At 44.9% G+C, this 15760-nt stretch overlaps 2 protein-coding genes across 3 annotated transcripts in view; one reads left to right on the forward strand and one right to left on the reverse strand.

The window, feature by feature from the left end:
* Cst7 (cystatin F) overlaps positions 1-4538 on the forward strand; it is an 8843-nt gene extending 4305 nt beyond the window's left edge. The window contains exons 2-4 of the mRNA XM_021156760.1: positions 1326-1498; positions 3251-3367; positions 4013-4538. Coding sequence (XP_021012419.1) covers positions 1326-1498; positions 3251-3367; positions 4013-4090 — 368 coding nt within the window. The 3' untranslated portion in view covers positions 4091-4538. The remainder of the gene's footprint in view (positions 1-1325; positions 1499-3250; positions 3368-4012) is intronic.
* A 3395-nt stretch (positions 4539-7933) lies between these two features.
* Positions 7934-15760, reverse strand: part of Apmap (adipocyte plasma membrane associated protein) — a 26321-nt gene continuing 18494 nt past the window's right edge. For both annotated transcript variants that reach the window (XM_021150422.2, XM_021150432.2), the window contains exons 4-9: positions 14941-15033; positions 13783-13899; positions 11839-12013; positions 11224-11358; positions 10605-10797; positions 7934-9041 (exon numbers count right to left, since the gene is read on the reverse strand). In XM_021150422.2, coding sequence (XP_021006081.1) covers positions 8832-9041; positions 10605-10797; positions 11224-11358; positions 11839-12013; positions 13783-13899; positions 14941-15033 — 923 coding nt within the window. In that variant the 3' untranslated portion in view covers positions 7934-8831. The remainder of the gene's footprint in view (positions 9042-10604; positions 10798-11223; positions 11359-11838; positions 12014-13782; positions 13900-14940; positions 15034-15760) is intronic.

Genomic DNA, 15760 nt, shown 5'->3' on the forward strand with positions numbered 1-15760 from the left:
AGACCAGGCTGGCCTCGAACTCAGAAATCCGCCTGCCTCTGCCTCCCGAGTGCTGGGATTAAAGGCGTGCGCCACCACGCCCGGCCGTGCATTTTAATTGTTATTACGTGTATTTATTTATGTGCAGGGCCACATGTGGACAACTGTAGAGGTCAGAGAACTTGAGAGCTGGTTCTCTCTCCCACCAGCATCAGCCTTAGGTCATCGTGCTGAACAACCAGCACCTTTACCCCTGAGCCATCTCAGCAGCCCTTTAGTTTCATATGCAACTCATCCCTGGCTATTAGGGGGGAAACGTTAAAAATAAAGAGAAACACAAATTCAAGACATTAAGAACCACAAGCCACTTTCTGCTGTAGGGAGCCAACTGCTTCACTGATTCTTCTATCTTCCTAATGATAAAAGTCCAGACCCTGAAGCCAAGTGGCCAAATACATACACCTGGCCAAGTCCTGCCCTCCTCACTTCACCACTCTGATCTCTGTGATACTGAAGATGGATCCCATGAATAAGCTGAGCAAGGGACTGACTGATCAGGGTCTCCAGTGGGGTGGGTTTTCAGGCCCAGTCACACCGATGCCTCTGGGAGCAGGGAATCCCAAGAAGAGAAACTGGAATTCCAAGTTATACCTAGCTGTAAGAATTTCCTCATACTGTTCCCTCATTTATTTATTTATTTTTTTTACAAATATGGACTCCTTGGTACAGGAAACCAGGTCTAGGAAGAAACCAGCTAACCACCCTCTCATACCCACAGCATACTAGACTCTGGACCCAAAACTCAAGGGATAACATTCACTCAACAGGAGAGAGAAGAGCTGTATACCAGAACCTCAGGAGCCAGTACATACACAGTGGTGGAGTCATGAGCTGTGTTTAAGGTGTACCTGACTTAGGCTGGACTCAGGCTGCTCTGACAAGGTGTAAGACTGCAGGAGGGACACCACGGGGGATGACAGCCAGCCTCAAGGACCAGTCTGGGCAAATTCTAACACATTTCCTGTCTGGAGTTTTGCTGCCTGGTACCCCATGTTGAGAATAACCCTGGGTTCTGAAAAAGGTCACGTAGGCAGCGACTAGGGGACAGGAACTATATGCACTATTGTTCAGCCCAGGGCATCTGTTCTTAACTTCAAGAGTATAATAAAGGTGCACAAAAGTCAGGTAGTGAAGGAAACAGGTGGTAGGCACACGGGACAGTGGAGGAAGGCTAGGACCACACAGCTGAGAGAACTGGGTACCACCCAGGGGATGAGCCATGACCCTTTGACTCAGGTATTCCCTTGACATCAATGGTTTTTGTCTGGTTCTTTTGTTTCTTTCAGATTTTTGTTCCAAAGATTTGAACTCCAGTGTGAAGCCAGGATTCCCCAAAACAATAGAGACCAATAACCCAGGAGTGCTTAAGGCCGCCAGGCACAGTGTGGAAAAGTTCAACAACTGCACAAATGACATCTTTTTGTTCAAGGAGTCCCATGTCAGCAAAGCCCTGGTACAGGTGAGGAGCTAGGACCAATAGCTGGCACCTCAGGACAGCTCTGGGAAGCTGAGCCATATAACCCATTACCTACAACACTGGAACAGAAGTTGTACTGTAGCCAAGACCAGTGTGACCCAGAGCTGAGCCTCATAGCCTGGCACCTTTTTTTGTTTTAGTAAAACTGCCAAATCTCTGGTTGGAACCCATCAGTAGCAGTAAGAAATGGCAGGGTTCTAGAGTGGTGTGCTGAGGCTGGCAGCCTGCAGGGATGCACAACAGTACCAGTCAGGGCTGCTCTGCCAGGGTCCAGGGTCCAGATCATCTCCTGTCACTATCCCTCTCCCACAGTCCACAAAGCCACTCTAGTATTTTCCATTGCAGCCATTCATTTTTTCCACCTGGAACTGGGCCTACTCCCTTCTCAGACCTACAAGTCCACTCTTTCTCCAGCCTGCCCAAGTGTCACCATTCAAAGCCAGCCTTCTTGATAATTGATTGTATGTCCATTCAGAACTTTCCTGCCCAGGGTACCTTAGGGGTACAGCCAGTCTTGCTAATCATGTGTCTCAAGAACATGTGTTAACATGACAGGAGGGAGGTCTTGGCAGTCTCTCATTTGCTTTACACAGTGGCCCTGAAAGCACTCTGCTACTGTGAAGCTGGCTTCAGAAGATATACACTTGTGTGTTGGAGCCTAGAGGGAAAGGGGTACAGAAAGGCCCTGCTCTGAGGGTGGTAGCTTTATAGCATTCCTGTTTGTTCTGGGCCAAAGGCTATGGTGTCTTCTATAGTCTTCTTTTGGCAAGTATAAACTCTTTTAGAGTGTAATATTCTATAAGAAATGATACTAGGGCTGGAGAGATGGCCCAGTGGTTAAGTGTGCTGACTGCTCTTACAGAGGTCCTGAGTTCAATTCCCAGCAAACACATGGTGGCTCACAACCATCAGTAATGGGATCTGATACCCTCCTTTGGTGTATCTGAAGACAGCAACAGTGTACTCACATAAAATAAATAAATAAATCGGAGAGAGAGAGAGAGAGAGAGAATGCTTCAGGCACACTGGTGTGTGGCACTATCAGTGCTCTAAGGACCAGCCTCTGACAATCAGAGCCTAAGCCTGAGTGCCCAAGGTCCCCCATAAGGGAGATGAGCACTGTCCCTGTGTACTCTCATGATGTTGGAGACTGTTTCACATGTTATCTGGTTAAGACTGGGACTAAAACTTGAGGAATTTTCCAGCTACACAGAAACAAGCAAGGAAAAAGAACTAAGTCACAGCTGTGTCCAAGTAGAGAACTATTATGATGAAACTCAAAATAAACCAGTTCCCATGAAAGTGGGGAATCCAGCAGGTACCTACATGTATGCCAACAAGCAATACAGAAGTTAGCAGGCTTAACATTTATTTAAGCATCACTGGGGGTTAAAATGGAGGGTTGTTTGGTAGGTTGAAATGAGATGACAGATAAGAGGGAGAAGGTTAGTCTTTACCTATGGCTGTGGCAACCCCACCCTGATGTTTCTCTAGAATGCAAAGTTCCAGGCAGAAACCTAAAAGGGGCCATAAGACACTGCTCAACAGGAAAGGAAGAGGGATGCCTGGAGTCTGGACCTGTTCACCTGCAGCAGCTCTCCTGGCCAAGTCCAGAACTTGCCTCCCCAGTACTCTCCTTACCTGCTTTAAGACATGCCTCACCAGCTGGGGAGGCAATGACCACTTTGCCTCCTATGCCAAGTAAAGTAGTCCTTGGGCTTTTGGTTTCTTCAGGTGGTGAAAGGCTTGAAATATATGCTGGAGGTGAAAATCGGCCGAACTACATGCAGGAAGACCATGCCCCACCCACTGGACAACTGTGACTTCCAAACCAACCCTGTCTTGAAGCGGGTAAGCAGAAGAGCCTGTCTATTGAGTAGCTTCCCTCCACCGCAGCACACTTCTACACCTCAAACCCAGGGAGATGTTCCCTCCCAACCATGAACACATGACAGCAGCAGCAGCAGCAGCAGCAGCAGCAGGCACGCTCTCCAGGGACGCAGGGTTGAAAAACAGTATCCTCCCAGCCCTTGCATGACCTATGCCACCTGACTTTCACTTCCAGAAGTCTCTTTGCAGAGCAATGCTCTGAATGTGGAATAGGGAGATTTCAGCAGAAAATGTTTTCAAATGATTCAGGAATCATATACAACACTTACAGATACAGGATATGTTATAAAAATGTAAGTGCTGTATTTACTATATCTGATCTCTCTAAAGAGAAAAGGCAAAAGCTATGTGGTAAACTTTAACATATCATAATAATAGCTAAGGAGTATATACGCTTGAATCATTCCAACGTTTAGGCTTGAAGATTTTCAAAACAAAAACTGGAGGTGGGTATGGGAAGACTGACTCAGCACAGAATACATGCAAATGTATATGAGTTCCCAATTGCCTGGCACGTACAAGGGGAATTAAGGGAGCTGCCCTGGGTGGGCAGGGTCTCAGTGGCAGCTGAAGTCCTAAGATGAGCCCTTTTTCTGTTTGTTTCAGACTCTATATTGCTACTCTGAAGTCTGGGTCATCCCCTGGCTCCACAGTTTTGAGGTGCCTGTTCTCCTCTGCCAATGACTTCTGTCTCTTTAGCCAGACTGCAGCTGTGATACATATCCACTCGTGTTTTCCCCACTCCTTATTTTCCACCCCATCCTGGCCATCTCAGATCCTCGGGGCCTGCTTACCAGTGAGCAGATTAACATGCCAGTGGGTCATAAGGGGGCTGGAATGGGAGAATATAGTGCCCTCCTCTCCAGATTAACTGTATTCACACTTTCTTCTAAAATGAATTCTTCTGGTGCTACACACCTAGCTTCAGGATGTGGGCATACAGAGAGTCCTTTGATGACATTACTGGAGCACATGCAGAGCAAAGCAGATACAGTCAACAAGGTGGTAGTGTGGGAAGCTTCTTGATGCCTGACTGCATGAGCAGATTCTGTATCCGTCTGCTCTACTACCATCAGACTAATATTGATGGGGATGATTTATCATAAATAAAAATCTGATCATCTAAAAGCAATACTGTGTGCCATCCTTTACAGGAACCCAGGAAAGTGGGTGGCCTGGTGAATTTTGTTTCCATAAAACCTCAAGAAGCTTCATGTAGTGATAAGCTGTAAGCTCAAGCGTGCTGATGACCTAAGTAACTGGCCCAGACCTTGACATCAACAGGGTAGCAACACCCACAGAGAATAGAGGAACTCTGGGAGCATTTCTGAAGGAAGAGTGCCTGCACCCAAGTCCTCTGCTGTCATGAAGGTTAATACTTTAGTAGCAAGCTCAACACAGGGTAGGATAAATGATGGGTCCAAACACCTCAAAGTCAGCCACTGGGAAACAGAAGACGGAGCCTGGATAAAGGGGCTGGGGTGAGATAGACAGGCTGTGTTGGGCCCTAGAAGAATGAAGGATTGCAAGGAACGGGGAACTTGGAAAAGACAGCAAGGGAGCTTGAACTGGAAGATGCACAGGGGCAGAGCAGAGGGTAAACCCAGAATGGGCTGGCAGCTATGTCTCACAGCTTTCATTCTGAGAGAAGGCCATCCATCATCACTAAGTCCACATATGCAAGCTGGGCATGGTACACACAGTTCTAGCTACTCAGGAGCTGAGGCAGAAAGACCTAAGGTCAGGAATCCAAGACCAGCCTCAACATAGCAAGACCATGTCTCAAAAAAAAAAAAAATAGGTAAGACAGTATGTGAAAAACTTTCAAAATTTTGCAAAAACACTCAATCAAGATCTGGGTAGGTCTGGTAAATTGTTATTAAGCAAAAAGCAAGGAATAACCAAGATACAATTCACAGACCACATGGAACTCAAGAAGGAAGGCCAAAGTGTAGATGCTTTGTTCCTTCTTAGAAGGGGGAACAAAATACTCACAGGAGGAAATACAAAGTGTGGATCAGAGACTGAAGGAAAGGCCATCCAGAGACTACCCCACCTGGGGATTCATGCCATATACAGACACTTATAGCAGATGGCAAGAAGTGCTTGCTGACAGAAGCCTAATATAGCTGTCTCCTGAGAGGTTCTGCCAGAGCCTCACAAATACAGAGACAGATGCTCCCAGCCTACCATGGGACTGAGCACGGGGTCTCCAATGGAGGAGTTAGAGAAAGGACAAAAGGAGCCGGGCGTGGTGGCGCACGCCTTTAATCCCAGCACTCGGGAGGCAGAGGCAGGCGGATTTCTGAGTTCGAGGTCAGCCTGGTCTACAGAGTGAGCTCCNGGTCAGCCTGGTCTACAGAGTGAGCTCCTGGACAGCCAGGGCTACACAGAGAAACCCTGTCTCGAAAAACCAAAAAAAAAAAAAAAAAAAAAAAAAAAAAAGAAAAGAAAAGAAAAAGGACAGAAGGAGCTAAAGGGGTTTGCTACCCCATAGAAAGAACAATATCAACAAACCTGATCCCCCAGAGCTCCCAGGGACTAAACCACCAACCAAAGAGTACTCATGGCTCCAGCAACTTATGTAGCAGAGGATGACCTTGTCAGGCATCAATGGGAGGAGAGGCCCTTGGTCCCATAAAGGCTCGATGCCCCAGTGTAGAGGAATGCCAGGGCTGGGAGGTAGGAGTGGGTGGGTGGGTGGAGGAGCACCTTCACAGAAGCAGAGGGAGGGGGGATGGGATAGAGGGTTTCTGGAGGGGGGACCGGGAAGGAGATCACATTTGAAATGTAAATAAATAAAATATCCAATTAAAAAAAAAGAACACACCTTGATATTAAAAAGAAAGAAAAAATATGGGTAGGTGCAGTGTGTGTGTGTGTGTATGTGTACACGTGCACGCACACATGTCCCATTTATTGGGTTCTTATATATACCACTCTTCCAACCCTTATTCCATCCTAATCCCTTCCTTCCTTCCAATACTAGGTAGAGGAGAAATAAGGTTAGAGGGGAAAGGGGATGTAGACTTCTTTAGATTATTTCCTGATGATTAGAGGCATCAAGTTCCTGGGGGCAAGTCCAGTCTTCATCGTCAGGATACCTCCAACTCCTTCTCGCCTCTTTGCTCATGGCCACTTGACAAACTGCACGCAGCAGCGGGAACCAACTGAAGCCTCCCGGAGCGTACCCCACCCCTCTCCGGGTTCTGGTATTTATACCCTCTGATAAGTTCCCATAATTCCAAGTGTAAACTATCTGCGGCTAGACAATAATCACAACCCTCCTAGTACGTGAAACAAATAACTGCCACCTGCTGTGAAGCAGCCTCTTATCCCACACCTGGGATTAAAACAAATCGTATTCACAGAACATAACTGGGTTTTTAAAGAAACCAAAATTTTCACTACAGGTATGCAGACCATAAAAATTTCAAACGGTACTTACACTGTCAAGTAAAAACTGACTCTTAATAGCTTTTAACAATTGAGGCAAATTATTAATGACTTGATTAATGTTATAAGAATATTAGTTAAGTCATATTAGAGAACATTCCCTTTACGTTTATAAGAAAAGCATGTCCCACATATTTAAGACAACCCCCTTTAGCGCCTCACCATGACAAATTACCAGGTAAACACAGGAAATGACACTTGGGAGCTGAAAGCACAGCTGAGTCAAAATGAAGAGTCCTTTGCTACAAATGTAAAACAATTAACTTCACCAGTGAGAATTTAGTCCTAAAGACAAAACCCTCTTCTCAAAAACAACTGGCAGTCAACTTAGAGGCCCAGGACATGCAGAGTCCTTAGAGACTCGTCGGTAGCCCAGCTATCCATGCATACCCGATGGATGAGGCACATCATGTCACTGCTATTACAAGTAGTCACATGGCTGTTCAAGTCTCTTTCCTCTAAAGTTCCATAAACAGTATTGAGAGCTGGTTAGCCGATGAAACAGGATTGCATTCACTGGTCTGAAGCCCATTTGACCATAAACCTACTGCTGCTTTTTTTCTACAAAGCCAGTTCCAAGGAGGTGACAACTTAAACTCCTGCCACTTCTCCAACTGAACATGAGCAGTGTGAGGAGAGGAGGGCCAGCCAATGGTTTTCATTTACCTCACCTACTGACAATTTTTCAATTTTTAATATCATTAACTATTCAAACTACTGTTTCTGTCAAGTCATTTCAAATACTTCCAGAGACACAGTTTTTCAGCATTCTTACACCCAAGGAGAAAAGAAACAGTGCCAAGAGCAGAAAATGCAAACAGGAGAGAAGGCGACCAACATACCTGGGATGAGTCAAAGCTGGGAAATGCGACCTGGGACCCTTGGTATCCTGACAGGTCCCCTAACTTTACTTCTAAGCAAATTAAATGGCTGTCTTGCCCTAAAATAATATCCTTACCGAATGAGTTTTCATACTGACACTGTTAAGGCATTAAAGTAGAAAAATACAATAATTAAAGTAGAGAAGAAACTTCTGGACCATTTTATCAAAAGGAGTAATCAGCAGAAAAGTGGGTTTAATATGATTTATTATTATCAAAATTAAGACCAGTGTATAAACATACTTGCCAAGAAATAAGCAACTTTGAGCTTATTACATTAGCACAAACATTATATCAACAGTTCACTAATCACATCTGTAGGTCTAAAAGGAATCAAGCCATAAAAGGGCATTTCTAAAACACCCCTGTGCAGGTACAAACTCACTGGGTCACCCAATTCCAGTGGAGAAGGCAGTCAGAAAGAAACCCAATGAAATTCTCCTGGCCACTAAAATAGGAGTCTTGAAAACCCTCTGGCATGGAAAGAAGCTTGTAGAGGGTGGGAGAGCACACCTTTACTGTGGAGAAATACCCGAAGTCCAGGTATTCTCACACATCTCACACGGCCCCTGAGAACAAGTTTCAGCTTGAATAATCCCTGCCTCAACACATGCATTACCACTTCCATGGCATACTGCAATACCACCCCCAAAAGCATGACCCCCTTTAGAATGAAGATACAAGTGTCAGATAGAGCCAATGGCAATACAAAGGTCCCTGCACAGCTAATCCCCTGCTCTAATCATCAAACCCTGAGCCCTGTGACAGGTGTATTAAATTTTCCAGGTACTAGAGAATTCTTGTACTTAGCATGTTTTTTTAAAGAGAAATGGCTTTCCATGATTTGTCTTCCCCATAGCAGATACACTATCTCCCTCTAAAAATGACATCAAGTCCAGGTGAGAGGCACCTCTTGGGAGAAAGTATGGGTAAGGTCCATACCTTCTCCAGGTTACAGCAGCTACTCCCACACTTCCAAGGCCTAGCAGGAGCACAGGGACAGAGCTGTGTGTCCACGGCTCCTTCCAGACCTATGTGACTGAGTGTGGTGATTTCTGGCATGCACAGTGGGGCAGCTGCTGGGCTGGCTAAATCGACTGGAGACTGAGTCTGCAGATGAAGGGAGACCTGAAGGAGCCCAGGTACAGGTATCCATCATGTTCATGCGCCTCACTCACATAGGTGGCCACCTGCCCATCAGGATCATGCAGGCTTCTCCGGAAGGCACCACTGTCACTGACTTCTAGGACCAGGCTATATCGTGGCACAAACTTCATCACTGTGTCCTGACTGAACAGCTGGAAGAGAAGTACCAGGGAGGAGAGCTTACCTTCTGACCACACAACTTCTCGTCACCTAAGAATAGTCCAGCATCCTTGGGCCAGGGAGGTTCCCATAGGGCAGTAGCAGAATCATGGCCCTCACTCCCATGCAGATCAGACCACGATTGTTAAGTCTTCTCAGAGACAGCAATGCATAGCCATTCACAGAGAAATGCAAGATACATTCCAAGAGATCACTAAAGTCAAGGTGAGAACCATCTTTGCCTGCCAGAACACTGGGTCAAAACCAGTAACAGCTTAACCAAAGTAAGCCATGAGTCCTCTATAGATATTCAAGGAGTGGGAGAGGCAAGCAATGTAGTTTTAAAGCCTTTCACACTCAGAAAGGGACTAGGAAAGTTAAGTCAGTAAGTCCATCCTAACAATATCACCTCTAAAAAGCCCATTTTTCCATCTTCCTTGAAGCTTGGTCTGCAGTCCCTGTGGGCATGCCCCTGCACAGAGCTGGGCACCTCTGAGCACAGCTACCAACAGGTGTAGTCTTGTGGGGCTCATAAAGAGTTCAAGGTGAGAAATCTCATGGAGGGATGTGATTTCTGGCACTGAAGAAAGACACTGGAAAGGAGCAACCCTGTGTGGAGTTTAGAACCAGGCCAGAGTCTCCTAAGATGGGGTCAATGGCTATAGCATGGCTGTACTTGGAGGAATTGATTAAACAGTAAACACATCTATCTATGTATGGTGTCGTACCTGTAACCCCAGCACTAGAGAGGTAGAAAGTGAGTTCTAGTCAATTCTAGGCAATTAGTAAAATCCTGTCTCTAAAACTAAGGAAATATATGCAGGATCAGAGGATCTAGGCATCTCACTGTTAGACAAGGAAGGTACACAGATGAAGGGAACTAAAAAAACTAGAATAAAGCCCATAGGGCTCAGTTACACTAGAGATAGTTTGCATAAACTATGGCTTTTAAATTTAAATAGATATGACAAATAAATGTAATTGTAAGCATTTGCTTGTATTTCCTAGCCCTGCCTCTAAGGAGCCTGATAACAGGTGGCTTCTGAAGTCAGCAGGGTGAAATGACAAAATACTCAGAAGCAAGGCAAACACAGAAGGAGGCAAGGGCAGGGCACAAGTGTTTCAACTTTTAGTATGGGCTAATGAATAAAATCGGTTTATCATTCTAGGGAAGGCCCTTTGTAAGCGAAGTGCTTACCACTCAAAGGACCCAGGTAAAGAGCCAGAAGTGGCAGCACATGCCCAATGCTAGGGACACAGAAACAGGCAGATCCCTGGGGCTCAAAGGCTGGGCTGCCCTGCCTATCTGATGAGACCGTGTTTCACAAAACATGGTAGACAGCTCCAGAAGACTGACCATATGGTTAAAATCAGTCTTTACACACATGCACACACCTCGTGTGAACACATAAATGTGCTTAAAAGTAGGTATGACAGGTACCAAATGTTCCATCTATACCTGGAAGTTTGAGAACTATAGAAACAATAGAGAGCAATAAAAATAGACCACGAGACTCATATCCATCTTGCTTTTTGAAATTAATTTTCATAATTACCTTAAAAATCATTCTCTTAATAAAAGGCTTGTCAGATAAGAAATCCAACATGGAAAACCCAGGGTTAGCACGAATGGTTGCAGCAGCAACCCAGTATCCACCAGAGCTGCTAGGCCGGATATTGTCAGGAAATCCAGGCATGTTCTCCACAAACATATCTGCCCCTCCTTTCATCAGGCCAGACACATAGACTCTGAAAAACATGCCCAAGTAGGCAATGAGAAATAGAAAAAAAATTTAAAGAAAAGTTTTTAGCCAAGCACAAAACTGGTCTTAGTTCAAATATATGTACAGAAAATGCCATCCACGTATCTGTCATGAATGCAAGCAAAGCTGCTAACAGACATCTTAGAGACTACACAGGCAGGAAGAACCAAAGCCTACCTTACAGGAAACAGAGTGCAGGCTATACTGGTGGCATGAAATCAAGACATACTGTACTGTGACCCTTGCAAAGGCTGAGACATAAGTAAGCCCAGTCTAACTTCAACTTTCTCATCATTACATAGACAGGAGGTGTGAAGCATCTCAGATATCTATTCACCTCATGTCTATCCCGCCACAGGCCATGGCAAGCTCCGGAGAAGAACTGATAGCTCCACTCACACCACACACATACCTTCGTATCCTGGCCATAGATGTCTCTGCCACTAGGACAAAGTCTTCCTCAGGAGAGAGCTGAACTCCATTAGGGAACTGCAACTGGTCCAACAAAACCTTCACTTCTTTCGTCACAGTATCGTACTCTAACAGGCTGTGGAAGACCCAACACAACAGTCACAAGAGAGAAGAGCCCATGGTCTCTTGTGGGCTTTGGGAAGGGTACAGTGACTCAGTCTCCTACTGGAGTGATAAAACCCAAGTCATCAATCTACGTGGCTGTGGCCCCAGGCTGGCTAGTAAGGACTCTCCCAGCCTACAGCTGATCCAGTATCCTCTTGCTGACCAGAAAACTACATCAGCACAGTGAGAGCCATTACACCAGCCTTTAGAGGCATGGCCTGAAACCCAGGCCTGCTGGTGGACCTCACCTACTCTCTAGAACCACCCTTATGACTAGACTTCATTTTATTTCCTCTGAGGAAGTGAGATCATCCTAAGCCACTAAGGTTGTATTTGTACACGCTGGCACAGTGTGCTAAGACCCTACTACAGCTTCCAGCAGAAACAGGGTCTGCTGCCATCACCTGAAGCCAAGCCCCTAATAGAAAGAAAGGCCAAAAGGAACACTTGCCGCCCATCATCAGTGGCCTCCATCACCAGAAGCAGGTAGTCTCGTCTCTGCCACTTGCTGCTGGAATCCGTGAAATAAATCTTCCTTCCATCCCGAGTAACAGTGAGGTCATTCATAAAGGACATCTTCTTGCCCTCGATGGGCGTCTCAGAGGATAGCAGCAGTTTCACTGAACCTGAAGTTATAAGAAATTAAAGATTTGCTGTCACTTTAGGAATTTGTTTCTTGATAATTTCACAATGTTAATCAACACAACTGGCATCAAGAGAAAAAACTAAAATGAGCTTTTCTATCCCCCAGTGAGCTTTTTTAATCCCCTAGATACCAGCTATAGGTGATAATCTTTTAGGGTTTTTTGGTTGGTTTATTTGTTTGTTTGTTTGTTTTTAACTAAATTTTACTGAAGGTAGAATCCATCCTAAGGATGAAGAATACATTCTTAAATTAAGATCAACAAAATTAAAACAAAACCTATTAAGAACAATATGTAAAAGTATCTAGTACTATGTGTTAGCCTGGGAGAAAAAAAAAATCAGGTATTCCATTTGTCTACTTTTGTATTAGCAGCAATAATAGTGAGTGTTTCAAACTAGCCAGAAATGAGGAACACACTGCAGTTCTAGGTATGAGAGGCAAAGGTTAGAGAAGGGCAAAAACTCAGTAACTGGAGACCAGCTTGGGTAGTACAATGAGACCTCCCAGCTCACAACTCAAAATTCAAAGAACAGAAAGGACGTATATTGAGTGGCAAGCTTCCTATACACTATTATTTAACCCTGTGCAAGAATCCACAGGGAAGATCTACTATTAACCTCCTGTGCTCTATGGAAAAACAGGGACAGAGAGGCCAAGCAACCTCCCTAGACATAACCAACAGAAAGAAGCACCAATCTGCAATGCCCATGGTCTAGCCCCATGTATAGATCCTCCATGCCGTGTCTTCCATGGAGAGAGCACACGGAACATATTATAATACCATTTCTGGTAGTACCATGACCAGTCACAAGAAAAAAGAGGAGTAATTGCCTAAGGGGAAAAAGATTCTCTGACAAGAGGATGAGGAATGTTGTTTACAAAATAACCCTTCTGAGTGTGGAGCAGAGACTGAAGGAATGACCATCCAGACTACCCCACCTGGGGAGCCATCCCATAGACAGTCACCAAACCCAAACACTATTGTGGATGCCAACAAGAGCTTGCTGACAAGAGCCTGATATAGCTGCCTCATGAGAGGCTCTGCCAGTGCCAGACAAATACAGAAGTGGATGCTCACAGCTATCCATTGGATGGAGCACAGGGTCCTCAATGAAGGAGCTAGAGAAAGTACCCAAGGAGTCAAAGGAATTTGCAGCCCCATAGGAGGAACAACAATATGAATTAACCAGTACCCCACCCCCCAGAGCTCCCTGAGAGTATATCACTAACCAAAGAAAACACATGGTGGGACTCATGGCTCTAGCTGCATATGTAGCACAAGATGGCCTAGTCGGTCATCAATGGGAGGAGAGGCCCTTGGTACTGTGAAGGCTCTATGCCCCAATATAGGGGAATGCCAGGACCAGGAAACAGGAGTGGGTGGGTTGGTGAGAGGGGGAATGGGGGAGGGGATGGAGGTTTTCAGAGGGGAAACCAGGAAAGGGGATAACATTTGAAATGTAAATAAAGAAAATATCTAATAAAAAAATTACGAAAAAAAAATAACCCTTCTGAGAGGCAGTGGCTAAAATACAGATGCTGGAGAATAACTGGGTAGGAACCAAAGCAGGTTTAGAAGGACAACTTTCTGGTGGCCGATACAGTATCAGTGGGCAATACTTGTGGTATTATTTAGTAAGAAAACACTGCAATTGTCTGAAGACTATATTTAACAATCTTATTAAATGTGTTTCATATGTATACTCTTTGAAAAATCTGAAAATATCAAAGAAACAAGTTGTAACATACGTTTCTGAGGATTTACTTCGAACAGTCCCTTGTACGCATCAACCACAAAAAGAGTCCCATTGGGCCCTGCCCGGATGCCCAGGGGTCTCCCACAGGTAGGTTCATCATCTCGGGTTTCTAGGAAGATAAACGATAGGAATCGGCGGCTGCTCCAAGAGTCTACCTGTGCCCTCTTCAGTGTCCAAGTATCTCTTCCATACCTCCCTAAACAGACACCATGCTAGACAGAGCAAAAAGACCACAGTGTTAGAACCTGACCTGCCTCAGCTGAGGGCCATTGCAAGAGCTCAACATCAGTGCTTACTGTAGGTGCTGCCACCGCACATCCTCACAGAATGCGCTCACTACAGGGTGCTTACTGCAAGTGCTACTGCACCACAAGGGGCGCCCACTACCAGTCTCAGCGGAGGTGCTGAGTGCAGGTGCTACGTGGAGTGGGAAGGACTGAAAAAGCAAATCTTGAGTATGAGCGTGGGTATACAAAGATGCCTGAAAAGGTACTCATTAAATGGCAGCACAGACATCGCAAAAGATGCAAGATGATTTTTTTTATTTTGGTCTTGTATATTAATATTGTTTTTATTTTGAAATAAAAACACAATTTTTTATAAACTATCCCAGTTATCAAAAATGACAACTAGGCTGTGTACCCCAGCGATAAAACAATTGCCTGGTCATCAGGTCCTAGATTCCACCTAGACTACCACAAAAAATATTAAATAAATAAAAATTTACAATGAGTTAATTAATAAATAATGGTAAGAATCCTTTGGCCCAGTTTTTAAACAGTGGATTCTTCTGCTCACGCTTCCAAAGTTTGAATGAGACTTGAGTAACATGACTGAAATCCCTGAGGAGCTTCTAAAGAATTACATGAAAGCCCCAGGACAGTCATAAAGACCCTGCCTTTATATAAAGCAGCACCCACATCCACAGCCATTAGCAGCTGACGTTCCTGGAAGGCAACCAGAGTGGGATGCTGAGGGGATATGGCACCAGAAAGTACATGACCACTGCCCAACTGGACACTCCAAGGCCAGATGACCTGGCAATAAAAAAAAACGGAGGCAGCACCACAGCATGTCCTATCTGCCAAATAGTCAGCAGATCTCCAAGGGTGAAAATGACTGCTTTCCAAATGAAGCTTCATCAACTTACTGCAAGGGCCTGAACCGAACCGAGCGATGGTCTCTATTTCTCCATTTTCAAGTTTTACAACTCGGCCATCTGCTGTACCAGTAAACAGCACATCTGTATATGAAGACAAAAGGGAAAAGATCATTGGCCTAGTAGCTATGACCACACTGTCTCTTCTGAAAGGCCTGGTTATATTTTAACAGCCAGAAAGAAAATAGCAATTCTGAAAATGATGGTGAGATGATGTATAGGAAAATTTTAAACCCTTAAAATGTAAAGAAACAAGCCAGCAGGTGAGGAGTAGCGGGTGGGAGTGGCACACACAGTTAGTCCCAGCACTAAGGAGGTAGAGGTGGATGAGCCTGTGAGTTTGAGGCCAGGCTAGTGCATAGAGCAAACTCCAGGACTGCCAGTGCTACAAAGATAAACTCTGTCTCTGGGGAAAAAAACATTAAAGTAACAAAATTATGGGGGCTGACTCTGGAGCTTCCTTGAAGGATGAAATTGACCAAAGCTTTACATAGAGAAATAGACATAATGAACAGAACTATGCATGTTAAAGAAACTGAATAATTAACAATAGTGCGACAAAAAGCATCAGTCCCCCTGGAGGGTATCATCCTGAGTGAGGTAACCCAATCACAAAAGAACTCACATGATATGTACTCACTGATAAGTGGATATTTGCCCAGAAACTTAGAATACCCAAGATACAACTTGCAAAACATATGAAACTCAAGAAGAAAGAAGACCAAAGTGTGGTCACTTTGCCCCTTCTTAGAATTGGGAACAAAACACCCATGGAAGGAGTTAAGAGACAAAGTTTGGGGCTTAGACGAAA

The sequence above is a fragment of the Mus caroli genome, chromosome 2 (assembly GCF_900094665.2).
Source record: "Mus caroli chromosome 2, CAROLI_EIJ_v1.1, whole genome shotgun sequence".
Taxonomy (NCBI): domain Eukaryota; kingdom Metazoa; phylum Chordata; class Mammalia; order Rodentia; family Muridae; genus Mus; species Mus caroli.